Below are 27,435 nucleotides of genomic sequence, written 5' to 3'. Positions count from 1 at the left end.
TCCTTCCCTCTCTTCTCTCCACCTTTCCACATTTCCACTACCCATGGCCAGGCCGTATAACCCTCTTGGAGCAGAGGTGGGATGGCTTTTTGGCATGTGTCCACCCGGGCCAGTTTGAAGACAGGAATGGCATTTGGAGGGCTGTGATATGGGACACACGCCAGAGCAAGCTTATTTGTGACTGTTTCCACTCTGGGAAAAATTGTCCATCACTTCTGTGACTTTAAAAATTTAAGCAGTTACTAGGTTGGTAGGTTTAGAAACAAATCTTTTGTTCTTGCAGTTTTGCATTAATATTAAGCATGAATATATATATCATATATTACATTGCTTTCCTTCTGCTCTGGGGCAGACTGCACTCTCCTTCCAAATAGGAAAACTGCACAGCCCATGGACTTGAATTTCTGAAAGCTGTTATTCCCCCACTCCCTACCCCCCCACCCCTAACCCTCCCCTTCCTCCCGACCCCTCAGCTCCTATATTAGAAAAGCCCCTCCCTCCCCCCCTCCCCGCAGCCCACCCACGGTTAAATAGATAGTGCCACATTCTAAGATTCATGCATCACTGCATTTTGCTATTGCACATAGTGCAGAGAAAGAGGGAATTGTGTGTGTGTGCCCTCTCCCTCTCTTCTCCTCCGCCTCCTTAGGCTCTCAGATTCCTGTGCTGTTCCCACCCCGCCCTCTCCCAGCCCCCCCCCTCCATCCCAGACCCGTCACTGGTTGTGGACATCCTCCCTGCGGACGATCTTGTAGATGATCCAGTAGAACATGTTGAAGATGAGGAAGGCCATGGGGAAGCCAATGCGGGATATTTTGTCGATCTTCTTGGCCCTCTGGATGAAGAGTTTTCGCATCTCCTCCGGGGACTTAGATGGTGCGGGAGGGGGGTTGGTGGTGGTGTTGTTGTTGGCGCCTTTGACCGAGATGCCATCTTTGGCCTGCAGACAGGCTGGGCCCATCCCGTAGGCAGAGAAGTTGAAGCGGCCCTCTCCGGCCTCATCCTCCTGGAATAGATTCAGCATGGGGCTCTACTTAAAATAAGACAGGGGCTGGGCACCCTCCCTGCAAGGCACTCCCCTGGGGGCCAGGCCGGGCCCATCTGGTTCTCCCTGCCTCCCTGCCTCTACCATTCCAGGTTTCTGAAGGCTCTTAGGCTGGCTGGGGAGTTATGCCTTATAGAGGGGCGCCACTTGCACGCTGAAACAGATGCAAACCAGGGGATAGGAATGTGGCCTAGCATCTGCAGACCTATGTTCAAGTCTGGGTGGGTCACTTGCTGTCCGTGTGGCCTTAGGCAAGTCACTTCTCTCTTTGAGTCTCAGGTTTTTTTACTTTTCCTATAAATGGGGAAAGAGTCACCCCACTACATCAAAACGTTCTTTTGACCCTCAGAGGTTATAGATGAGCAGACATTCTAAATGATGTTTTGTTAGAAATCGAGGTGAGATCCCCTGCTTTGCCTCTGTTGCTTCCTTGCCCTCTTCCCCCACCCTATTCCCCAGTTGGTGTGTTCTCGGGCATGGTTTGGGGGGAGGGGGCGCACAGCCCAGGAGAGAGCAGATACTGTGGGCCTTGGCTCTGTTTCACACGCCGTCAGGGAAGCCACAGCTGCTTTCTCCCTCCATGTTCCTGCAGCCCGGGCACTTGTGACCTCAGACATAGCTCCGGATTAAGTTACTGTTCAAAGCCTTTCATCATTTGGCTCCAGTTTACCTTTACAGGCTTTTGCCCTTCTCCTTACCTTATGCTTTGCACACCTGCCAGTTTGGTTGCACTTTGCCAGTCACCCCTGGTGCATTTCTCTCTCTCACTGCCTTACGCTCACTACCAACATGCCTGCTGCCCATATTCTTCTAATTTCTCCCTTTCTCAGCTCATGGTGATCTTCTCCTGATCTGACTAATGGACGCGACACCGTTGTCCACTCTTATCATGTCTAACTTTGTGATCTTCCCATGTGAGCTCTGCGGTGGCACCGAGAGGCTCCGCTGAGCTGTGGATGCAGTGTGTGGCTCTGGGAAATTTGTATCGGCTCTCACTGTCCTCCTAAGGAGTGAGAGCCTATCTTCTGCTTGTTCCTGTGTAGGACAGGGCTGACAGAGAACAGGAGACACCGTGTAGGAGCCCCTTTCCTGCTCTGCTCCTGCCACCCTTGTTTGGGCCACCCCACGGGCTTGTTGTGACAACTTCCAGCCCAGTCTTTCTCCTGTCTCTGGGCTGGCCCCCTCAACCCAGCTGAGTTGTCATAACACACATCTCATTGGTCATCTTTTGCTTGAACTCTTTAATAGGCTGCCATTGGCTTCAGGATAATTAGCATCCTTATGTGGTGACCAAGGCCTTAGATGACCAGAACTCTGCCGGCCTCTCCAGTCTCATCTGTGCCATTCTCTCTCTGGCATTCTGTGCACCAGTCACCCTGAAATATTTACATATATTCAGAAGTGCCATGCTCCTTTTTTAACTGTGGGCCTCTGCTCAAATTGTTCTCTCTTCCTGGAACATACTCCTAACCTCTGCTTCTAATGCCTTCTCTTTCACTGAACTGATGTCTTATTCAGAAGTCTTCCCTGAGGGTAAGGGTGGACAAGGTGCTCCTGCTGTGCACTCCATGAGCTCCCTGTACATCCCTCTCTGTTGTTTTTTTAAAGCTCTTATCACATTATGTTTCTTTAAAAAAAAGATACATATATATATATATATATATGTATATATATGTATCTTTATCTCTTGCAAACCTTTTTAATTTTAATTTTTGTTTTTTAGAGAGCAGGAGTGGGGGAAGGGCAGAGAGAGAGGAAGAGAGAGAATCTTAAGCAGGCTCCACACCCAGTGTGAAGCTGGATGTGGGGCTTGATCTCAGGACCCTGAGGCCGTGACCTGAGCCGAAATCAAGAGTCAGACTTGTAACCAGCTGAGCCACTCAGCCTTTCCACATTATGTTTCTTGATTAATGTCTGTTTCTCCCATTAGACTCTAAGCTCCATGAAGGCAAAGTCTTATTCATGTTCATTGCACCTTTAACATATGAACAGGGTTTCTGGACATAAGCTCAAAGCTCAGTAAATATTTGTTGAATAAGTAAATGTTTACGGTATATCTTCACTACTCCTAGCTTTCTTTCTTTTCTTTTTTTTTTTTTAAATGGGGTTGTATTTCTGGCACCAGGAGGATTTGAGATGTGAAAAATGCTCAAGAAATCTTTGGCAAAGGGTTGAATCTGGTCCAACACCCTCATTGCAGAAAGAGGGAAAGAACATGTGCTTGGCAAATAGATCTCAATAAATATTTGTCTATGAGTCGGGCAACAGTAGAGGGTTGGTGCCAGAACCAAGAAAAGGAGTTGGGGGCAGCTTGTCCAAATTACTGGACCTTGTGCCTGGAAGGGGGTCCAGGTCCAACTGTACTGCTTAGTCCTTGCTGCAGGATGGGGTGCTTGAACATGTTTTCTCGCCGGGCTCTAGTTATGCAAGGGAAGCACCAAATTAATTTTATATACAGCTTTGGGCGAACTATTCTCTGCCTTCCTCATCAATTAAACATGGGAGTGGAAGGGGTGGAGGTGTGGCCTGGAGGCCCCATCTACTTAGATGATCATCAATTTCACACTGTAGCCAGGAGAAAGGAAATTCCCTAGAAATGACAGGCGAGAGGCTTGCTATTCCTCTTCTCCCCAGCAGATGGCAGGGAATGAAAGCGTGGGGATGGAGCGGGGGCAATCTGGTAGTCTCTAGAACCCAGGGAGGTTGGGAGTGTGCCTGCCCAGTCAGGCTCGCAGATTTCCTAATAATCTGACTAATGAGGCCGGCCAGGGAATTTGAGGACCAGATGCTTTGTGCCCAACAAATGAGGTAACATGGGAGGATGGTGGGATTTGAGGAGCCCGGCCAAGATCACAGGCTTTGAGAAACTCAGGGATGGAGCTAGTTCCTTTTCACTCACCATCTGGGGCTGAAAACCCCCTCAGCAAATTTCCTGCTGAAGGGAGGTTTCTGCAGCCCCAGCTTATACACTGCTGATGCACAAGCCACGTCCAGAGGGGTTTACTCCAAAGGAAGCAGTGCTTTACGGTGAACCCAATTCTGTGTCCTTGCAGTTTCTGACATTTGAGCCAATTTTCAGAGCCCTTAGGAACAAGGTCACACTGATTCAGCCACACACAAGGGGCCACGCAGAAGAAATGTGAGTGCAGAAATGAGCCAGGGCTGAAAAAATCTCCAGTCAGAAGGGAGGGTGGCAAAGCAGAGAATGCATTCCCTACCCCAGGGCAGTTCCAGTGCCCCAGTATCAGGCGGGATGTGAATCCAGTGGGACCAGAGGCTGCGACTTTTGGAGTGAAGATAAAAGTGTGATTTTTAAAATCTGGCACCTTATTCTAGACTTCTAAGACACTGCTAGTGAAATTAAAGACAGTTGCATGTTGAATTTGATCTCTGGGTACTGGTTTTTGACCTCTGCCTTCGGCTTCGTTCTTATTTGTGATCTAATAATTCGCAGGGCTATTTTTATCTGCTCCAGGATGGCAACATTGGTGAACAGATAAGCAACTTACAGTGTATGGTCAGTGGGAGCCATGGGACCTCCAGCACCTCCCCTGCTTTTGCCACCAGCACCTCTGTGATCCTAGTGACTTGCTCCTCCTTGCTGTTGTCATCGGCATGGGAGGAGTGAACAGGATGCCCTCTAAAGGGCTCTTTCAGCACTAACATGCTGTGAGAAAGCGAGGAGGGAACTGAGCCGGGATATCTGATCAAATCTGATAGAGGCTTTATTTACATTTCCCTTGGCCCTAGAGAAACTTTAGTTTTCCTCTGGTGTGTAGAACTGGTAGGGAGTTGGTGAGGCTGGAGGTACTGTAGGCTCACCATACTGCACGTCTGCAGGGGCTCCATTTACATTTTAGTCTCTGCAAATAGTGCCCCCTGGAGTTGTGCAGTGCACAATCTAGTGGCCTGATGCTAGTCAAATGTTATGGACATAGTCTCCCCAAATAAGTGTCTCTTCAACAAATGTATTTACCCTCCTTCAGCAGAGGAAAATGTAAAAAGCAGCTAGCTAGTGGGAAAAAAGTTATAATAAATTCCCAAGATTGTTATATTTGGTCAGTTCCTTGCTTAGATTATTTTAATAGTCAGAGGCTAAGTATCCATTGGGCACTAAGGACTAACACTAGAAGTCTTTTGAGAAATTCTGTCTGGCTTGCTGCACCTAAGATAGTTTTCTCTTCCAGTGCAGATTTAGAAAGGTGGTTATACCTGAGCTCCCATGGACATCTTCTGTCTTGAAATGTCTGCCTCGTGCCTATGGTAAACTGCTAGAAGTTAATTGAATCAGATTGCTGATGTTTAAGAAACACTGCGCTGATGGAAATCTGTGCATGTATAATCATTTTATTCCTTGGCACTTGTGTGGCAGGAATAAAACTTAAAGCTACTTCGTAATCTGATTTAATCCTCACCATAATCCCCCATTGTGCCAATTTAGTCCACTTTACAGATGGAAAAACTGGGCCCAGAAAAAGGTGAGCTTGAGGGGCGCCTGGGTGGCACAGCGGTTAAGCGTCTGCCTTCGGCTCAGGGCGTGATCCCGGCGTTACGGGATCGAGCCCCACATCAGGCTCCTCTGCTATGAGCCTGCTTCTTCCTCTCCCACTCCCCCTGCTTGTGTTCCCTCTCTCGCTGGCTGTCTCTGTCTCTGTCAAATAAATAAATAAAATCTTTAAAAAAAAAAAAGAAAAAAAAAAGAAAAAGGTGAGCTTGAAGTCACATACTAAGTAGTGATAGAGAAACAGGGTCCTCTGATATAGCACTTGGTAGCTGGGTAGACAGCTGTTTGAAGTAGGTCCGCCTAAAGCTTGTAGGGCCTTGGTGTGTGGCAGGTATGTGGTATGGCCTGACAGGTCATAGTGTATGGCTTCTTCTTTGCCCTAATCTGTTGCTGGAAAAACTTCTGAGTAGGCTGTGACTGGAAGGGCTCCTCTTTGTTCATTAGTTTATCCCTTTGTCCATCGGTTCAGTAAATGCCTATAGCATGTTCACTGTGTGTCAGGCATTGTGTTAGGCACCAGAGACATAGCACTGAGCAAAAGTAGACCTGGTCTCCACCCTTACAGAGCTTATAATTCAGTGGAAGAGATAAGCACAAAACAACTACATCTTTGAATGTGCAATTATAAATCACAGTGAATGTTCAGAAGGAAGGAAACGGAGTTTTATTAGAGCATAACCTTTGCTAGCTCACACAGCATCCTTGTGCAGAATAGAAAAATGGCATCCCTCTTTTCTAGACATATGAATTAGAATCCCTTCCTCTGGCTGATGCAGTCCGTGCCAAGGCAGGACTTGGAGAAAAGTGCCTCGTAGGTGAGGGGGTCCGTGTAGGATACAGTCTGGATGGCCATACTTGACAGCTTTGCCTGAAAACCTCACTATAGGACCTATACCTTGACCTGGGTGTCAGGGAAGATGCCTCAGCTGAGAACTGGAAAATTAGTGGTTGGTTAACACTAAGCAAAGTGCACTGGGAGGGCATTCCAGGAAAGAACAAGACATCTGAAGTCCTATGTGTATGTTTGAGCAACAAGGGAAAAACTAGGGTGGTTGGTGCTCAGAGAGCAAAGGAGAAAGTGAAGATGAGGCTAGACAGAAAAGTGGGTTCTCTGATCTCCAGGGGAGAGGTCTTTTGGGGGAAATTATTTACAGACCAAGGTGTGCAACCAGTTTTTTCCCCGCAGATGGCACTCTCCCCAATGGCATTTGCTGGTTGGAAAACAGCCTCTGAGTTAGCAGAGGTTGGTGACTTTGTATAGCTGGTCAGCCAAGTAGTTCTTGATTCACACCCTCATAAAGTGAGAGAACCCACTCTGGGGGAACATCTTGCGTGATGCTCCTTTCTTGCAAGTAGGAAGCAAAGGCCTGGCAGCTGGACATTCTACTCAAAGATCTTACCTTTTGTGGTACAATTCCCTTCTGGAACCAAACCCTTGGAAATAATGCAGCCTTGCAGAAAACACCAATAAACGTCTTTCAGCCTGCCAAGCTTCAGGGTCACAGCTAGTTATTATCTTAGCCCCGTCAGGGTTTGCTCCATCAGTTCTGTCTCAAGGTGTAACTGATCATTTCCATAGTGTTATGGGTGGAAGAGTAACTGCCTACAGACCCAACAAGATATTATTTATGGGAGGGAAAGTTAGGAGTTCTAGGACTTCAATCCTTATTTTATGTCTGCCTCACCCACTAAGAAGGATGGTCCAGTGAAACAAGTATCACAAGACAAGTCTGCCTGGAACTCTTTTGTTTACCACCAGCTATCCCTCCTTAGGTAGCTATCCAAAGGCCTACCTTGTGATGTCTTCGCTTCCTCCTGAATCGGAGCAGCTCTTTGTGCTGCCGAGACACAAAGTTGACAGCAGCATACTCAAGCAGGGCTGAGAACACGAAGAGCAGGCACACTGCCATCCAAATGTCAATGGCTTTCACATAGGACACCTGGAGTGGGGGTGGGGAAGAACACCGGGGCATGAGGGCAGGAAAGAATGAAATATCTCAATATTTCTGCTCCTCAGTAACTCCCCCATCACCCCCTGCTATTCCCTCCTCAACTGGGATATTAGGAAAGTACAGAGGAAAACAAGAAAAATGCACCAAGAAGACTGTACAAAACATTGGAGAAAATAGCATATGGTACCTAGAAGAGTAGCAAGGAGAGGTGGATGGTGTATCTAGCATCATCATTGAGTAAAACAGAATGTTGCGTTTAGTCTAAGGGTATTAGGAACAGAAGGGTGTGCCTAACATTAAAAGTAAACAGAGGATGTTAGCAAAAGTAGCAGAGTAAGATCTTCAAAAACTCTCTCCTCCATAACAGCAACGAGGACAACAGCAAAAATGGTCGGAATCAACTTTCTCAGAAGCTCTGTTAACCAAAGGCTAACAGCAATCTTGAAAGCATTTACTTAAAAAGTCAGCTGAATGCCAGTAAGAGCATCAAACTTTGTGGCATTAAAAAAAAAAAAAACAGCTTCATTGAGATAAAATTCATATACCATACAATTCACACACTTAGAGTGTACATTTCAGTAGTTTTTAATACATTCAAGATATGTGCAACATCATCACAGTCAATTTTGGAATGTTTTCATCACCTCCAAAAGAAATCTAGTAACTTTTAGCCATCATTCTTCTCCCTGTTCCCCCGATTCCTGTCCCCTCTCCACCATCCCAAGCAACCATTAATCTACATTCTGTCTCTATAGATTTCCCCATTCTGGGCATTTCCTATGAATGGAATCATACACCATGTGGCCTTTTATGACTAGCTTCTTTCACTTAGAGTAATGGTTTTAAGATTCATCCATGTCTATATATATATTTCATTCTTTTTTTAAAAAAGATTTATTTATTTATTTGAGAGAAAGAGAAAGCGTGCAAGTGGGGAAGGAGCAGAAGGAGAGGGAGAAAATCCCAAGCAGACTCCCCACTGAGCACAGAGCCTGCCTCATGGCTTGATCCCATGGCCCTGAGATCATGATCTGAGCTGAAACCAAGAGTTGGACGCTTAACTGACTCAGCCACCCAGGTGCCCCTATATTTCATTCTTATGGCCAAATAATATTTCATTGTATGGATCTACCACATTTTGTTGATCCAGTCATCACTTGATGGACATTTGGGTTGTTTTTATCTTTTGGCTCTTATGAGTAATGTTGCTATGAACATCTCTGTACAGGTTTTTGTATGGACATATGTTTTCATTTCTCCTGGGGCCTTGTGGTGTTTTAACTTGCCGAATTCCCATTCTCCTGTCCCCAATTCTGTGCTAGCCTTGAAAACCAACAGCCTGCAAGCAGAGTGAAAACCAGTATCCAGGCAATCAGTGGGTGGGGCAGAACAGAGTTGGAGCTTCTTTAAAGCCCCATTCCCAGAGAACTGTCATTATTTGGCCTGTCTTGTGGTTCGCTGGAAGACCTTACTCACAAGGAAGGCTGTCTTTATTTGACCTGACTTGGAACTGGCCCGGTGTGAACAGCCTTTTCGCTGGGGGCATCTGTTGAAAACAGTCAGTGACAATTGTTGAACATCACATCAGCCTGAGGCGTTACGTAAAGTTGAGGCAAAAAATAGGTTGATTAAAAAGCTTAAAAGGAAAGTCTGGGGGAATGAGAATTCCATAGGCGGCTTTAGAAAGCTTTGGCGTATTTCTGGGAATTGGTGTGCATGCTTAGGCCTGCTGCTCAGGAAAGACCTAAGAAGGCCCCTTAGCTCTCAGCTCTGGCTCACCTTGACATACTGAGCAAGCTGCAAGTGAAGGGTAAGGCAGAACTGTAAACTGCCTCACTGAGGTGTGTCCTAATACATCCATAGAGCCCTAGGAAAAGGTTGGGAGATTTCTAGGTTCCGTGCATTTAAACAAATCTCTGTCTGATTTTAGCTAACCACCAAACTTAAGCGGAGACTTCAGTGACCCCACACAACAAAGAATACAGACCTTACAGCGTTAGTTCACAAGAGTTACTAAACAAACAGCAACAACAAATCTTGAGGAGGGAGAATCTGATTTCCAGAGATGCCACATTACATTATGTAAAACATGTAATTTGCAACCAAAACTTTTAAGATATGCAAAGAAATAAAGGGTGGCCCTGCAATGGACTAAATGTGTCCCCACCCCCATCCCCCATTCATAGATTGAAATCCTAATTCCACTGTGATGGTATTTGGAGGTGGGGCTGTTGGGATGTAATTAGATCATAAGAGCGGAACCCTTGTGAAGGGATTAGTGCCTTTATAAGAGGCCAGCCCACTGGCTAATTCTCTTTCCACCCTGTGAGGATATAATAATAATTTGATAGTTTGCAACTGGAAGAGGGTCCTTACCAGAACCCTGCTCTGCTGGCACCTGATCTCAGACTTCAAGCCTCCAGAACTGTGAAGAATAAATTTCTTTTATTTATAAGCCACCCAAGCTATGGTACTTGGTTATAGCAGCCCAAATTGACCAAGACAGGCCCATCCATAGAAAAAAAAAAGTAGTCCAAAGAAGCTGCCCCTCAGGAAGCCCAGGTGTTGGACTTAATAAAGGCTTTTTTTTTTTTCCAAATTTTTATTTTTTAAATTATTTTATTTTATTATTATTTTTTAAAGATTTTATTTATTTGTTAGAGAGAGTGCAAACAGTGGGAGCAGCAGGCAGAGGGAGAAGCAGGCTCCCTGCTGAGCAAGGAACCCAATGTGGGACTCCATCCCAGGACCCTGGGATCATGACCGGAGCCAAAGGCAGACGTTTAATGCAGGCGTCCCTTAATAAAGGCTTTAAATCAATTATTTTAAATGTGTTCAAAGAACTAAAGGAGACCTGTATAAACATCTAAAGGAAAGCATGAGAACAAAGTCTCACCAAACAGAACACAAGATAGAAATGATAAAGAACCAAATAGAAATTCTAGAGTGGAAAGATAACTGATTTGAAGAGTTCACTAAGGAGGATAAATAGCATATTTGAGCAGACAGAAGAAAGAATCAGTGAAGTTGAAGAAGAATCCGTGAACTCGAGGTTATCTTGTCAGAGGAACAGAATGAAGAAAAATGAGCAGAGCCTCAGAGACCTGTGGGGGACCATCAAGTACACTAACGTATGTTTAATGAGTGTGCCTGAAGGAGAGAGAGAAAGAAGCAGAAAGGGTATTTGAAGAAATAATTCCCCCAATTCCCCCAAATTTGAGGAAAAACACTAATGTGCACATCTAAGAAGTTCATGAACTCTTAGCAAAACTAAGGGCTCCACACCTACATACTTCATAATCAACTGTCAGAAGACAAAGAATCTTGAAAGTTGCAAGAGAGAAGCAACTCTTTATGTACAAGGGGTCCTCAATAAGAATGAAAACTGATTTTTCACTAGACTGATTATATACTTTTAATGGGGGGGGCGGGTAGAGATTATTAAAGCATAGGGACAGGACCCGTGGACATAAAGAGCTGCATTGTGATTGTAAGGAGTGAGATTTCTCATTAGAATCCAAGCAGTCTAATACAAATGGCTGACAGACACATGAGAGAATGCTCAACATCACTCATTATGAGGGAAATAAAAACCAAAACCACAATGAGATAGCACCTCACATCTGTCAGAATGGCTAAAATTAACAACTCAGGAAACAACAGATGTTGGCAAAGATGCGGAGAAAGGGGAACCCTCTTACACTGTTGGTGGGAGTGCAAACTGGTGTGGCCACTCTGGAAAACAGTATGGAGATTCCTCAGAAAGTTAAAAGTAGATATACCATATGACCAAGCTATTTATCCAAAGGATACAAAGATAGTGATTCGAAGGGACACCTGTACCCCAGTGTTTATAGCAGCATTATCAACAAGAGCGAAACTATGGAAAAAGCCCAAATGTCCACCAATTGATGAATGGATAAAGAAGAAGTGGTGTATACACACACACACACACACACACACACACACACACACACACACACACACACCAGAATATTACTCAGCCATCAAAAAGAAATGAAATCTTGCCATTTGCAATGATATGGGTGGAACTACAGGGTATTATGCTAAGGAAAATAAGTCAGAGAAAGACAAACACCATATGATTTCACTCGTGTGGAATTTAAGAAACAAAGCAGAGGAAAAGAGAGGAAGGGAAGGAAAAAGAAAGTAAGATAAAAACAGGGAGGCAAACCATAAGAGACTCTTAACTACAGAGAATAGACTGAGGGTTGCTGGCAGGAGGTGGGTGGGGGGCTGGATGATGAGCATTAAGGAGGGCACTTGTGATGAGCAATGGCTGTTATATGTAAGTGATGAATCACTAAATTCTACTCCTGAAACTAATACTACACTATATGTTAACTAACTTGAATTTAAGTAAAATCTTGAAAGAAAAAAGAAAGAAAGAAAGAAACCAAGCAGTCTAGAAGGCAGTGGGATGGCCTATATAAATGAGAAGACATCCTGTGTTTATGGATTGGAAGACTTGATATCATGAAGATGGCAACACTCTCCAAATTCATCCATAGACTCAGTGCATTTTTTAAAAAAAATTTTTGGTGGGCAGCAAAGGAAGATTTATTGAGTGATAGCAAAGTGATAGTACAAAGCTCCCAAGGAGGAGGGGACACGAAGGGGTTGCCCCAGACTCAGTGCATTTTTAATCTAACTTCCTTTGAATGGAACTTAAAATTCATATTCAGGTTCATATGGAAATGCCAGAGACCCAGAATAGCCAAACCAATCTTTAAAAAGAACAAAGTTGGAGGACTCACACTTCCCAATTTTAAAACTTACTACAAAGCAATGGTAATCAACAGTGTGGTACTGACATAAGGCTAAATGTATAGATCAGTGGAACAGAACCGAGAGTCCAGAAATAAACCCATACATTTATGGTCAGTTGATTTTTGACAAGGATGTAAATTCAATGCAGGCAAAGGATAGTCCTCTCAACCAATGGTGCTGCAGTAACTGGACATACACATGCAAGAGAATGATATCCCTCCCTCATACCATATGCAAAACGCAAAATGGATTAAAGGCCAAATTTAGGGCTAAACTACAAAACTCTTAGGAAAGAACATAGGTATAAATTTTTGTGACTTTGGATTAGGCATTCGTTTCTTAAATATGATACCAAAGCCCAAGCAACAAAAGAAAAAATAGATAAATTTTACTTCATCAAAATTAAAAACTTTTGTATATTAAAGGACGCTATCAACCAAGTGAAAAGACAGCCCACAAAGTGGAAGGAAATATTTGCAAATCATATCTTTGATAAGGGATTAAAATCCACAATGCACAAAGAACTATTAAAGCTCAACAATAAAAAGAGAAATACTTTTATTATAAATTGGGCAAAAGATTAGAATAGACATCTCTCCTAAGAATATATAGAAATGGCCAATAAGCACATGAAAAGAATGCTCAACATTATTAATCACTAGGAAAACGCAAACCAAAACCACAGTGAGGCAGATACTGCTTCACATCCATTAAGATGTTTATAATAAAAAAAAAGACATCAGATGATAAGAAGCATTGGTGAGGAAGTGGAGAAATTGGAACCCCGGTGAGATTATGAAGTGGTGTAGCCATTTTGGGAAATGGTTTGGCAGTTCCTCACAAAGTTAAGCATATAGTTACCATATGACCCAACATTTCCACTCCTAGGTAAGTACCTATGAGAGTTGAAAACATATGTCCACACAAAAACTTGTACACAAATGTTCAAAGCAGCATTATTTATAATAATCAAAAGTGGAAATAACCAAATGCCTGTCAATTGATGAATAGATAAGCAAAATGTGATTGTCCCATATAATGGAAGTATTATTCAGCCACAAAAGGGAATGAAGTACTGATACAATGTGCAACACAGATGAACCTTGAAAACATTATGCTAAATGGAAGTGCACATATTATATGATTCCATTTATATGAGATGTCCAGAATAAGCAGGTTCATGGAGGTTAAAAATAGAGTAGGGGTTGCCAGAAGCTGGTTAGAGTGGGGAATGAGGAATGAGTGTTGATGAGTTATGGGGGTTTGTTTTTGGGGTGATGAAAACGTCCTGGAATTAGATAGTGGTGAGGGTGTGCAACTATGTTAATTGCCACTGAATTTTATGCTTTAAAAAAAGTGAATAGAGAAAAACGTGAGGTTGAGTGTTAATAGCGTATGGAGCCAAATACTGGGTCTGGTGTTAACAATGAGTGGAGCAGAATGTTGAGTCTAGTGTGAATCATAAGTGAAAGAGGATGTAGCATCAACTCTTAATAGACAGTGAGGCAGGATGTTGAGTCTAACATAAGGAAAAGGAAGCAGATACATCTGCTGTTACAGTTGCACAAAGCAGAATGTGTTGTCAAGTGGTAACAGTAAATGGGGTTTGGTTTCAAGCATTTATAGTGAATCCAGCAGAATGCAAAGTCTAGTGTTAACAGTGCAAAGGGCAGATTATTGAGTTTTGTGTAAGAGTGAATAGAGGAGAGAGTGGTGTCTAGTGTTGATGGCGGATGAAGCCGAATGTCATCTCTCACATTAAAAGTTAATGGAACATGAAGTATCATGAAAACAAAAAACAGTGGTGAAATTGTTCTAGATTAAAAGAGTAGCCAAATACAGGGGCTCCTGGGTGGCTCACTTGATTAAGTGGCTGCCTTCTGCTCAGAGCATGATCCCAGGGTCCTTGGATCGAGCCCCATGTGGGGCTCCCTGCTTAGTGGGGAGCCTGCTTCTCCCTCTCCCTTTCCAGCTCTCCCTGCTTGTGCTCTCTCTCTCTCTGTCAAATAAATAAGTAATCTTAAAAAAATTAAAAAAAAAGAGTAACCATATACAATATGAATCTTGAGTGGATCCTTGATTGGATCCCTCACCATATTTACTGATGATGTTTTCTGACAATTGGGAAAATGTAAGGTTTATGTATTAATTGATATTATGGAATTATTTCTAATTCAATAATTATTGATATAAAATTGGTATATAATATATAAATATAATAGATATAGATATAATTATTATTGAATTAATGTTAACTTTTTTAGATGTGACAAATATCATTGTGGTCCTTATTCCTTATTTAGAGATGGCTTGTCATGATGTCTGTAACCATCAAATGATTCAGCAAAAATTGTGTCTATCTACCTACCTCCCTACTTACCTACCTACCTACCCACCAACCTATCTATACAGAGAGAGAACTAAAATAAGTGTGGCAAGATGATAACAGTTGGAATCCAGGTGAGGGATATTAGAGTGATCATTGTATGGTCTTCTTTTTCTATATCAAAACAGAATGTTAAATGAAGCCTTAACTGGAAATGGTACAGGATGTTGTATTTAGCATAAGGCTGAAGGGAGCAGAATATGGAGTCTGGCATTAACGGGAGAGCTGAATGTTGTGTCTGCTGTTGAGTGATTAAAGCAGAATGTGGCTCAAATGGTAGTCGTGAGCATAGTAGAACACAGGGCCTAACATTAAAAGAGAGTAAAGCAGAATGAGGCGTCAGGCATCCATAGTGAAGGCAGCAGAATGTTGTACCTCACATATGGGTGAATGGAGGAGTATGTGGTGTCTGGCATCAATAGTAAATGAAGCAGAACGTTATGTCTAGTGTTAAAAGTGAATTAAGCAGAATGTGAGGTCTGGTGTTAACAGTCAAAGGAACAGAACATTGCATTTATTGTAAGGGTGACTGGTAGAGAATTAGTGTCTGATGTCAGTAATGAATAAAGTGGAATGCTGTGTCTGGTGTTCGAAGAATGGAGCAGAATGTTGTGTCTAGCGCAGAGTGAATGGAGCAGAATGTGTATCTGGCTTTGATAGTGAATGGAGTGAAATGCTGTGTCTAGTGTTAATAGTGAATGGAGCAGAGTATGGTTCAAGAGTGAATAGTGAAAGTAGCAAAATGTGTGTTGAATATTAGAAATGTGAAAGAAGATTGAGGTATGGGCAGAAAGGGTTCACGTATGATGTTTGGAATGAGATTGCTATCTTACAAAGGACCTGCTTGCAAGCTTGGTCCTTGGTTGGCAGCTGGGAACTTGGATTTTGGGAATGTTCCCACTTTCCCTAACTGATAAGGATGCCTCACTGTGCCTAGACTCCCGGTACAAGCAATATGGATTGTGCTGAATGTTTGCTCTCCTTCTGGGAATCTGGAGTTTTGGTATGTGCCAGGTGCAGGGTGCCTATGTGACCAGCACCCAATAAAAACCATCCATACTGAATCTTAAATGAATCTCAAAACAATGTCTTTATCTCCCTGGGCAGAAATATCCCACCCATGTGATTGCCTTTTTACTGTTAGGGTCAGAATGTGCTCTGTGTGGTCCCTCATGGGTGGGAAAAAATAAGGAAGCCTGTAGATGGCTTTCTCCAGACCCTGCCTGTGTCTTTTTACTTTATCGCCTAGCTGTGTATTCTTTTTTTAAAGTTTTATTTATTTATTTTTAGATATTTTTATTTTTATATATTTTTTCAAGGATTTCTTTATTCATTTTGGAGAGAGAGAAAGTGAGAGAGAGATCGCTCGAGCAGGGTGAGGAGCAGAGGGAGGGGGAGAGGGGAAGAAGACTCTGTGCTGTGCGTGGAGCCCGATGTGGGGCTCCATCCCATGACCCTGAGATCATGACTTGAGTGAAACCAAGAGTCCCACACTGACCTGACTGTGCCCCCCAGGCCCCCCCCCCCCGAGCTGTGTATCCTTAATGCAACACTATAAGAAATCTTAGCCATGAGTACAATGATATGCTGAGTCCTACGAGTTGTAACAGATCTCTGAACGTGGGGTGGTCTTGGAGACCCCCACCACAAAGCATCTACTGTTAGTGGTGAAAGGAGCGGGGTGTTGTATTTAGCACTAAAAGTGAATGAATGAGGAGGTGGAGTTGAGTGTGAATAGTAAGTGAAGCAGGATGTGTGTGTAATGTTGGTAGAAGATGGAGCAAAATGTGGGGTTTGGCAACTGTATACAATATAGTGTTCAGTCTGGAGGCAAGGTTTGATGGGTCAGGACGCTGGAGCCTGCCAAGTGTAGTAGATGAAGAAACAGTGACCATTTCCTTGTGCTCCCTTTATCTCAGGCAGGGTAGGCAGGGCACAAAGTGTCCTTCTTTGTCCAGGTGTTCTGTGCTCTTGGGCAGGACTTACCTTGGGCAGGGATGCTCGGGAGCCAGAGCTCTGGGTGGTCATGGTGAGCACAGTGGTGATGCCCAGGCCCACACGGGCGGGTGCAGCATCCATGTTGATCCAGAAGGAAATCCACGAGAGGATGACTATGAGCAGGCTGGGAATGTACATCTGGATCAGGTAGTAGCCCATCTGTCGCTCCAGGTGGAACCGGGCCTCAATGCAGGTGAATTTACCTGCAAGAAGGCAAAGTAGCCTGATGGATAGGAATAAGACTTTGAGGTAGGAACAACCTCAGGGGAGTCCTGGTTCAGCCTCTCACTAGCTGTGTCCTCAGGCAAGTGACTGAATCTGTGTGTGTCAGTGTCCTCATCTGTGGTACATTGGGGATGCCAATCATGATGACTCCTACCTCATATGGTTACTTGTATGGTTACTGCGGGGATAAAATGAGATGATGCCTATAAAGAGCTTAGCACGGTGCTCACGTCATTTATGCTCAGGAATGTCAGTTGCCGTCATCCTCATCAGCCCTGTCTTGTTGCTAAGACTGGGCCTCAGTGGACCATTCTTTATCCTTCTGCCAGTTATCTCCCCAAAACATGACTTGATCCTGTTACTTCCTCTTGTAAAAACTTTTTTCCCTCCTTCTCTCCTCATACCAGAAAGTCCCTATTATCTATAGGGAAAAGTTCAAACTTTTCAGTCTGCTCTTCAGATCATGCTCTGGCCTGTGTTTCCATCTCTCTTCCCTTCTTTCTTCACCCTAATCATGACCCCCTTCAGTCTATCCCTTGCCTTGAGCATGTCCTGCACTTTGACCCTTCTGAGCACTGGCTCGTGCTAATCCTCTGCCTGGCATGCCAGGACTCCTCCCCACAACCAGCCGAAGCATCCCTTCAGCTCCTCCATGGTGCTTTGAATGTGAAGTCTGTCCAGGCACAATGATTCTTCTCCTAGCGAGTTCCTTCAGTTCTGTTCATGCAGTCTTTGGGCCTGAGGGCATAATACAGTGAGGGCGTGAGCACATCGGTCTCTCTCTCTGTCCTCTGCACTGGACTGCGGGTGGCTGGTCTCCTCCCCATCTGTGCTTGCCTGGAATGGGAACGGGGCCAGTCCCATGGAGGGGGGCTGGTTCTCAGCTCCAGCCCACTTCAGCGCCCTTACTAGGGGATTTCCTAGAGCTCCCTGGACTGTCTGCTCCGTGTGTGCAGGGCCTTGTCAGCCTCTCCCCCTTGTATCTACAGGGCCTAGCACAGAACTCAGCTCTCACTGAAATGGGAATAGCGAAGAGCAAATGAGATAACGAATGAGAAAACGCCGTGTAAACCGTGTTGGGCTGTGGTATGCGAGTCAGTGTCATTATGTGATTCGTGGGAAGTCCCTGCTCTCATGGCTGCTAACGGGAGCACCGTTACCTCTCTGTGTCGCAGCGTGCCCAGGGATCAGGAGAGTATCTCTGGAGGTTCTGGGACATCTCAGAGGTGACCCAGGAAGGGGCAGCCGGCCTCAACAGACCAGAGCCCAGGCTGCCTGCCCTTGCTCTGGGCCTTCTACTTGCAGCAGAGCACACAGTGATTTCTCTCAACCCCCCTGCTTCACTTCCTCCCCTCCCTGGCCCCTGTCAGCAGTCTATTCCTTGCCTCCACTCTCCTCCGCTGGGCCCGGACAGCAGCCCCCTTCCCAGCCCTCCAGCTGCCATACTGACTGACTGCCTTTCTTCCGCTGCCTCCGTGAGCTCCTTCCCAGCCTGCGGTAGGGCAGGAGAGGCCAGCCTTGGTCCGACATTCCCTTTCTTCCCACAAAGGCTGTGCTATGCCTGGCAGAGCTGAGCAGAACAGCCATGGCTTTTTCCCCGGAGCTCTTGCCGCTCGCAGTCTAGGGGGATGCTTTCCAACTGCACTGTTCATGAACCTCAGTGCCACCTCTCAGCTCCCTCCTGCTGAGGCCTGATGAGAGCATTCTGTGTACTGTGTCCTGTCAGAAATGCCATTTCCCCCGTGACAGACACTGCTAGATGTCCTAGTATCACCTCCTCCCTTCCGCCCTAGGAACAGGATTCATTTTGAACTGGGCATGCTGCTACCTGATGAAGACTGTATCTCCCAGCTTCCCTTGCAGTGAGCTGTGGCCTGAGCTTCACTTATGTGCCCCAGGACATCCACAAAGAAAGTGTCAATCACTTCTCGGCCTTTTTGCTAAGGTCAAGTGTAGGAAGAAAGTGTCGGAGCCACTTTCTTGGTTTCAAAGACTATTCTTTTAACCACTATGTGATAAACACAGAACCATGTCCACCACGGGCAGCTCATAAGATCTGTTAAATCAAAGGTTGATTGAATGTTTGGAGTACTTCTGGCCTGGTTGGGGGTGGGACCTGAGGAGGATTCCTCGCACTTACCTGTGTTGTAATGCTTCGTGCAGTACCTCAAGTCCTTCTCCTCTTTCAGGATGAACTGGGGTAGAGTTAGTCCGTCTGCCACCTGCACAGCTCCCTGCTCCTGCCACTCGAAGATCAGGTCATTCATGGTATATCCAACTGGAATGGGGGGTCAGAAGAAGGGGCGGTCACCACCCAGAAGCACTTATTTGAAGCATGTTGGAGTTGGTTTGGGTTAGAGACTGAGAGGCATCACGCACTAGAGGGAACACATGAGACCATGTTGCCTCCCCACCACCCCCTCCCCACTACCCCCTCCCCACGCCTCTTCCACCCCTCTCCTTGCCTCCCCTGGAACCAAGGAGGTTCAAACTGGTTTCATGGTTTATATCTACCCCGTGCTCTTCTCCCTCACTTCCTACCCCTCTCACCATCCTACATTGGCTTGTCCTTGCGCCTCCACCTCCTACCGCCGTGGCACTAGTCAGTTCACATCTGCTATTTGGCCTGCGTACCATCTTTGCAAGCTCCCTCCTCTGCTCACAGCAGCTCTTCCTCAGGGGAACAACTCCATAGAATGCTGTTCTGGGACTATCAGCTGGGAGCCAAGGTGTTAGATAAAGACTCAAGTAGACCAGTCAGATGCTCTGTGCCAGGACTTGACTCTTGAGTCAGGTGACACAAGGTTCAGAGTTGGCTGGCGCCAGTTCCCCTCAGAGGTGCTGCCCCACCTAAACCCGCAGCCTACATCCTCTGCCCCGTACATGTACTTTCAGCCTCTTTTTCAAGTCCATGGGGAAGCTCTATGTCCTTCCATTTAATTCTACGTTTTAAATTGGATCTATTTCTGTTGGCAGTGAAAGAAGTCAGCTCCCACCTCCAGTAGGTTCACTTGTGACCTCCTACATAAAGCCCTCTCCAATGCCCCCTCTCTTTCCCAGTCAGAAGGAAGCACTCTTTCTGCCAGGAGGCCACAACATTTGGACTTCCAGCAACACACTTACCACTTGCTGCCCTGTGTTAGAGCTATTTGTGCAGCTAGCTGTCTATCTCCCCAGCTGCAGGGAGCATCCCTGTGAGTTCAAGGACCATGACTTATCCAAGCACTTTCTCCTCCATTCCCGGAGAGCGTATTCACAAGGGACATGGAACAGCGCCTCTTGGGAGAATACTGCTGGCTCCAAAGCTGGGCCTCGGCCAGCCAGTAAGGGGAGGGGTGCTTAGATTTCCAATGCATTTTCTATAGCAAAGCCCCGCCCCCCCATCTGGTATTTTGGGCTCATACAGTCATCTCTTGGGTCCAGCAGTTAGGAGCAGCTGTGTGGGAATTTCTGCAGGTCCCATGGGTAAAGGGAAGTCTGCATGCAAGGGACTCACAGCTTTCCAGTTGCATGATACATGTCTGGACGTCCATGGGGAAATTCTTCAAGTCCATGGGGCAGGCCAGTGTTAGGGTGATTCTGAGAAGAGAAGGGAGTTGAATGATGCTAGAGCCACGGACCAGGGAAGCTGTGCCTCTGTTCTAGTAATTACCAGAAAATCAGTTATCTCAGAGTGGTCAAGGAGGTCAGGGCACTAGTGTCTATTGAAATAATACATGTATATTTCTACATTCCAGATATGGGAATGGAGGCTCAGAGAGATACAGTATGTTGCCTAAAGTCACACAGTCAGTGAAACTTCTGGGTTTCTTTGGAGTCTGTTTGGCTTCTAGACATCTGCCTTCAGCAAGTGGCCTAAAGGCCTGGAGGCCTGGAGCTACCCCTGATCCCTACTCTTCTGCAGAGGCTAAATTCCAAGTTGAGCAGCCCTAGGCCTCAGGCATCCAGGTGTACCTGTAGCAGGGGCTTCAAGTGGTTCTTTGCTGCCTCCCTTCAGACACTGGACTCATCAAACGTTATTTTAAAGAGGGCCTTGCCTTCTGGGTGTCCAAACAGAGCTGGCTCACATCTGTGGGCTCATGCTAGGGTCAGTTGGGAAGTGGTGGGTGCCCCAGGCTTCTGGGAGAGCTGTCTATTTTGGGTTGTCAACCCTTGTGGAGGCTGAGCCTTAGAACCAGAGGGATTCCCCTTACAGAAGCAAAGTCCAGTTCAGGCTAGGATGCAAGGCTTCAGCTTGAAAGGCTGTGCCCACATCCGAGTACCTGCTGCAGAGAATAGAGAGGAAAGGCTCTCAGAGCCCAAAGAGGCTTAGATCATCAGGCCAACTCCTTCATTTGACATTTGAGAAAACTGAGGTACAGAGAAGGATTGGTTGGGACTCCTGCAAGGTCACCCAGTGTGTGATGGCTCGAAGGCAGGATTCAAAACTATGTCTCCTGGCTGTTGGGTTCTGAGCTCATGTGTTTACTTTCCGCCACTGCTATTCTGGAAAGCACCTCACTGGTGGTGGTCTAGTGACATTTGGTCACTGGCACCTCGGCTGTACATGGTGAGTGCACGGCCCTGTGTCAGCTTCCTCCCTCCAGCTCACCCCCACTGCTCTGGATCTGGGCCCCATTTAAGCACAAGGTTGAAGCAAGAGAGGGAAAAGGGAAGGGAGAGGGAGGGGGAAAGTGAAGAGAAAGTGAACAGAGTTGAATTTCTGAAGATAAAAGCTGCAAAGTGGGGCAGCTGTCACACTAGGTTAATTTTCTGAAGTTGAATGACCTTGGGAACATCACTTTCTGCTGATTTGTCCCTCTGTCATGCTGCATGGGGCTTAGCTTTGTAGAGATACCAAACCAGCCTGGCAGCAGCAAAATCCAAGCAGGGTAACCTCTCCAGCCGCAGCCAGTCAGGGCACTGGTGGCCATCCTGAGCCCATCACCCTTCCTTCTGGGTGTGCACCGCAGGACGGGCTCCAGGGTGAGGAAGGCCACGTCTGCCTCTGGCTCCTCCCAGCCATCCCTTCCTCTGTGCCTTCTTTCCTTGCTGAGGTTCTTAAGTCCCTTCTCCCACCTGGCCTGCTCTCAGGAGTCAGCCTGAGTCCAGTCACATCTGAAGGTTAGGACGGTTGCAACCTCTCCTATAGGCCTAGACATTTAAAGCTCATCTCTTAATGGAAGCAGAGAGATTTATTCCCCCAAAGACCTGGAGGGGGAGGAGGAGTCATTTAGGGCCAGTGTCCCTTTGAAGCTCTTGGAAATAAACACATACTCATTCATTCATCAAACGAGTGCCTACTGAATGCTGTTTGATGTTCTGCTAGGCACTGAGTGGGCGTGGGAAGCTCATTAACAAATTGGAATCTGGCGGTGCTGCTAGGTGGCTGGGGAAACTTTGGCAAGTCACTTAAATGTTCAGATCTTTCCTGTCTAATCTGCAAAATGGGCATAATAGAAACTATTTCATGGGATTGTTAGGAGGATTACAAATAGTGTATGTAAAATACCCAGCCTAGTCCGTAAACTCTCAGTGAATGCTACGTATGTAAGAATCTAGCATGGGCATTGGTCATGTTCTCCATGACTTGGGGGAGGAGATGGGGAATTATATGGGGAGAGTTGGCAGGAGACTCTGAAAGTTTGCCCCTAACCAGTATCTCTGTAGGATACCTCCCATCTGGGAACGGGGTCCCAGCTTCGTAGACTCAGTGCAAGGTATGGAGGATGGAACGGGTTTGAAAAAGGGAGGGAGCAGGCCTGGCTTGTTTGTACCTGTGAGAGGCCTGGCAGGCCCATTCTTGTTGAAGTTGCTATGACTTTTCAGGCTTTGTGCCTTTGCTCCTGCTATTTTGTTTTTTAATTGTGATAAGAACATTTAACATGAGATCTAGCCTTTAAACAAATGTTTATGTGTACAATACAGTATTGTTAACTCTAGGTACAATGTTGAACAGCAGCTCTCTAGAACTTACTCATCCTGAGTAACTGAACACCCCTGCTGCTGAGCACTGTCTTTGAATTCTCTTTTCCCTTCTTGTTTTATTGCAATGCTGGGTAAGTTTAGGGGCCTAACTTCAGCCCTTCTGTCTCTAAGATGCTTCCTCGGTTCCCCTGGTTATAACAAACCGCTCACCCCTAGGACTTTGCCCCGTGTGTTATTCTTACTCCGTGAGTATAATTTACAGAACCATGCAGAGGTGTGAGGTTGCCCTTGTCCGGGCCTGTGCAGCCCTGCTGGGCCCACCTCGTAGCGTCTGCTCCCTGAAGTCCGTGGGACCAGGTGCACCCTGAGGAGGATGGCGGGGGTGAATGGTGTGGAGCTTACCTGATGCTGTAGAGGACATTTCCGTTCCGGGAGATCCTCAGCAGCTTGTTGTCGGTGGTGATCTCGTGGAAGTGGGCCCCCTTCTCGTTGGCGAAGAACAGGTCAGGTTTCCAGATGGAATCCAACATGGATGGGTCCAGGTCCAGGGAGTCATCTGGGTATTCATTGTAGGCCAGCCGGGGGTCGTTCCACTGTTGCCGCAGGAAGATGTTGACCCTATAGTCCTATAGCCAGGAGGTAAGGAGGTAGTCAGGTTAGGCCCTGGGATGCCAACTCTCGGAGGGCCTGGGTGCTTTCATTCAGTGCTCCCCAAAGTCCCTTCTGGAGAATTCTGAGTATGGTTGCATCTTCTGTGGGTGAGACATGAAGTCTGTGCCTCAGGAAAAAAGTCAGGGGCGTCATCGCTGAACATCCTCTCAATGCCCTATTAAGTATATTCAGCTCTGAACTGAGATTATTTAAATGGTATTCTTTTGAAAATTTTTAAAAATAAAGCTCCACCTGACATAATAAACACCTGTTTTCACCCTGTTGACACTTCGTCACATTTGCTTCATTTTTTTGACAAGAGAAATAGCACATTACAGATAAAGTTGAAGTCCCCCTTTTTATTATCGAGGCTGTCAGGACAGCAATTCCCATGCACAGGAAAGTTTGAGAATCACTATTCCAGATAGACTGACGGAGCAAAAGGAGAGGCTAAAATCTGCTGCTTGAGCATTCAGACTGTTCTGCCTGAAGAGAACAATTAATTCCCAAGTGGTGAAGGAAGGACGAGTGAATTCCGAGGTGCTCCTGCTAGTCCTGGGGTTCATACCACTCTGTTTCAATCCCAGCCTTCTGCAACCTTCTATCACACATGCTGACTTACTTGTTTGGAGAGGATTTTCTTTTTAATTTTTTTTTTCTAATGCAAGCTCACCACTCAACGTGGGGCTTGAACTCATGCCCTCGAGTTCAAGAGTTGCATGCTCTGCCGATGGAGCCAGCCAGGCGCCCCGGGGGAGGATTCATAGATGTTGTAGAGTCACATCTGACTGGGTTCTAAACTCAGTGCTAAGTCTAATGCCTCTCTGATGGGCCTGTAGTGTGGCTATTCTGCTGAAAACCAAAGTCATGATTGAACTGATTAGGGAAATGTTCCACTAAACCAAATGCAACTGATTATTTATTGTGGGACTTCTCGGAGACCTTAATTATTTGTATGTATGCTAATTATTTGTATGTATCTCCAAGAGGGGAATAGAGTATACATTTCCCTGATTTATTTTGGGCACGGAAGTCTTGCATTTTGTACATGATGCATGTTAGGAATTGCCATCCTAGCTGAAATTCCCTCTCCCCGCCCCGCACCTTCGTTTCTTTTCTGGATGCAGAAACTGAAGTCCAGAGAGTTAAGACTGACCCAGTATCACTCTAAAAAAGGCAGGTCAGAGTTGGTTCTGGAGTGCAAGAATCCTGACTCCTAGTTGAGGATTTGTTCAACTGGTCCTGGGATTTCTGAAAGAGTCCATTCAGCAACCAATCACAGCCCGAGAAGCAGTTCATGGTCTGGGTGGTTCTTCGTGCCAGGAAAGTGGGTCAGGAAGTTAAGAAATATTTCCGTGAAGAAATGTTTTTAGTTTTGTCAAGGAGGCACTGTAAACCTGGGACCCATGAATATTACGATACTGCAAGTAGAATTTGGGGTTTATTTGTGTTTTCCCAGGAAGAAGAACATGGCTGTCTATGTTGGATTCTCAAAAGGGTGTATAGTTCCCCAAAAGATTAATAACCTCGGTTCAAGTCCAGCTCTGAATGCTGTCCTTCCAGGAATAATCTCCACACAGGAACACCTGCTGCTGCTTTCCCTGAAGGTGCTGGAGAAATGAGATCATGCTACATTTTCTTTTCGTAATCACTCTTGATCTGTCATCAGCAGGGATGGACTAAAACAAACGACCCTTCTCGTCACCCTCACCCTCACCTCCGCCAGTTCCTCCCATAGTACATGCCTCATTCTGTTTGCCTCCAGAAATATCAATAGCTTCATAAAGTGTTCCAAGGTATTTTATAGGATCGTTCTATAATTTAATTGAAGCCTCTCCCTCAAGCCCCATAGAAAATGACATTTGATCTCATAATCTCATGTCTTATAAGTCCCATGGTAGAGGGGGAACTCTAGGCCAGAGCTGGATGTTGATAGTTTGTTTTTCCTGCTGACGGTAATGGACAGCTCCCAATCTGGCCTCCTCTGATCAGGAAATTAAGAAGTAGCCTCTCTTTCTCTCTTGGATTTTATGTGAAGTGTGTGCATTTGTTTATGTGCGTGTATTTGCGTGTGTGATGGGACACTGGGCAAATCATGTCAGAGGAAACAGACTATGAGTGGTTGGGCAGGAAAAGCCTCCAGTCCCCAAACCCCAGCTGCACTTTCGAGATTCTTGCCAGTGACATGTCAATCCTGTTTACGTGGCTGGAAGGAAGGAAAGAGAGTGGCGTTTCTTAAAATGGTCTGTTAGGCACCAGGCGCTGTTCTAGATACTGTCACACATATTTAATCCTTGCAAAACCCCTGCAAGCTAGACATCCAAGTTCCCATAGTGAGGGGAAGGGGCCTGAGGTTTGGAAAGGTTGTGGAACTTGTCCAAGGCCCAGAGCTAGTAAGTGGCAGGGCTGGGCTCTGAGGGCATGTCAGCCCCACCCACTGTTCTGTCCCACAGAGGCGGGTAGCCAGTTGTGCGCCAGGGATACTCCTCTCTCGTCCTCACTGCCTCCGTGAATTCTGCCTGCTCAGCTTAAGTGCTGTCTCCCGCAGGAGCCTCGATGCCCCCAGGCTTCCATGGCCTCTTCCTTTTCTGATCTCCTAGCAAAAGAGAATCCCTGGAAACATGTCATTTAGCACTGCGTGTGTCTTATCTTCTTCACTTGATCCGCAACAGGTTGAGAGGATGAACCCGACCTTACATTTCTCCTGCACCATCTCACCTTCCCCCCCAGTCAGTGCACCGAGGAGCTACCCAACACTCAGAAGGAGGAGGAGGCAAAGCCAGAAAAAGTTCGAGCAGGAACAGCTTTCCTCATTTAGAGTGGAGAGACAGAGACCTAGAGAGGGAAGGCATTTTCTAAGGTCACAGAGCAATTCAGTAAAGGACCTACGATTGGAACCTGAATTTTCTTCTCTAGTGTTAAAGGGAGTTAGTTAGATGAGAACCCTTCCGAACTGAATAACTAATTGTTACTAGTTTAATTTTTCCGGGCACAGTTAACTGAGCATCCACTGAGTGCCAGGCACTGATCTAGGCACTGGGGGATCTGCTGAGACCAAGAGAGACACATTCTTGCAACCACAGAGCCCAAGCGTAATGTTGATACCACACGGAGACAAGGGCTCCCATGGGGATTAAGTACAGCGTGCCAGGGAGGTGCAGAAGATAGGAGCTCCGGCTAGACTGGGGACTAGTGGTCAGGGAAGGCTCCAGAAGTGATATTTAAGGTGAGACCAAATATAGTTGAGCCAAAGAGGACAAGCGCTTTGGGGCAGTAGGAGCTGCATTTTGGAAGGCCTAGCAGCAAAGGAGGGCGTGGCCCTTCGGAAAGAAGAGCAAGGAGCTGAGTCAGGGGAGGATGCTTGCAGGGCCTTGCTAACTGTCCTGAGGAATTTGGACTTCATCCTGAGAGGCATGTGGAGCTTTCGAAGAATTTTAACTAGGGGAGGGCATTATGACATTTGCATTTTATAACTGATATTTTTAAAGTATTGTATTTTTTCTTATTATAAAAGTAAATGCATGTTGATGGTAAAAAAGGTAAAGGCATATCCCTTAAAAGAAGAAAAACCAAATAAAAGCCATAGGGTCTCGATGAAATGGCTAATGAAAAGTGAGAGCCGGAGACCCGGACCATGTATTTGGTGTCCTCGGGCAGCTTGACTCCTCCTCCCGGCAGCCCCCGCTCTGCCCCGCAGCAGCTGCTGCCCAAACAAGCTGTTGCATCGATTTCCTCCTCTCTGGTTGGGAAACAGCAGTAGGAAATGCAGTTTGGAGGAGATCGATGTAATTGGTGTACTAGGCTGAGAGCCAAAGGCTGTTTTGCTTCCTTAGCCCTGCAATCACACTGGTCTGTGCTTGACATGCCAGGGGGCCCTGTTCAGGTTCGGGGGCCAGAGGAACTACGTTTGAGTTCTCCACCCTAGAACCTCCGGTTCCAGCTCCGGCAGTTGGCTTCCAGGGCTCTAGCTCTCCAG

The 27,435-nt window shown here is 46.0% G+C and overlaps 1 protein-coding gene and 1 long non-coding RNA gene across 2 annotated transcripts in view; one reads left to right on the top strand and one right to left on the bottom strand.

Annotated features, from left to right (window-relative positions):
• LOC123788516 (uncharacterized) overlaps positions 1-27,435 on the top strand; it is a 476,833-nt gene that overhangs the window by 5,849 nt on the left and 443,549 nt on the right. The window lies entirely within an intron of this gene.
• The window catches only part of GLRA1 (glycine receptor alpha 1), an 80,139-nt gene continuing 53,419 nt past the window's right edge, over positions 716-27,435 (bottom strand). Inside the window, exons 4-9 of the mRNA XM_087867840.1 lie at positions 23,211-23,434; positions 20,398-20,480; positions 19,042-19,179; positions 16,665-16,879; positions 7,343-7,489; positions 716-1,030 (exon numbers count right to left, since the gene is read on the bottom strand). Of these exons, the coding sequence (XP_087723966.1) occupies positions 716-1,030; positions 7,343-7,489; positions 16,665-16,879; positions 19,042-19,179; positions 20,398-20,480; positions 23,211-23,434 (1,122 nt within the window). The remainder of the gene's footprint in view (positions 1,031-7,342; positions 7,490-16,664; positions 16,880-19,041; positions 19,180-20,397; positions 20,481-23,210; positions 23,435-27,435) is intronic.

This window comes from Ursus americanus, chromosome 15, assembly GCF_024610735.1.
Source record: "Ursus americanus isolate L20-20 chromosome 15, mUrsAme1.1.p, whole genome shotgun sequence".
NCBI classification, from domain to species: Eukaryota; Metazoa; Chordata; class Mammalia; order Carnivora; family Ursidae; genus Ursus; species Ursus americanus.
This window is presented reverse-complemented; position numbering and strand designations above follow the sequence as displayed.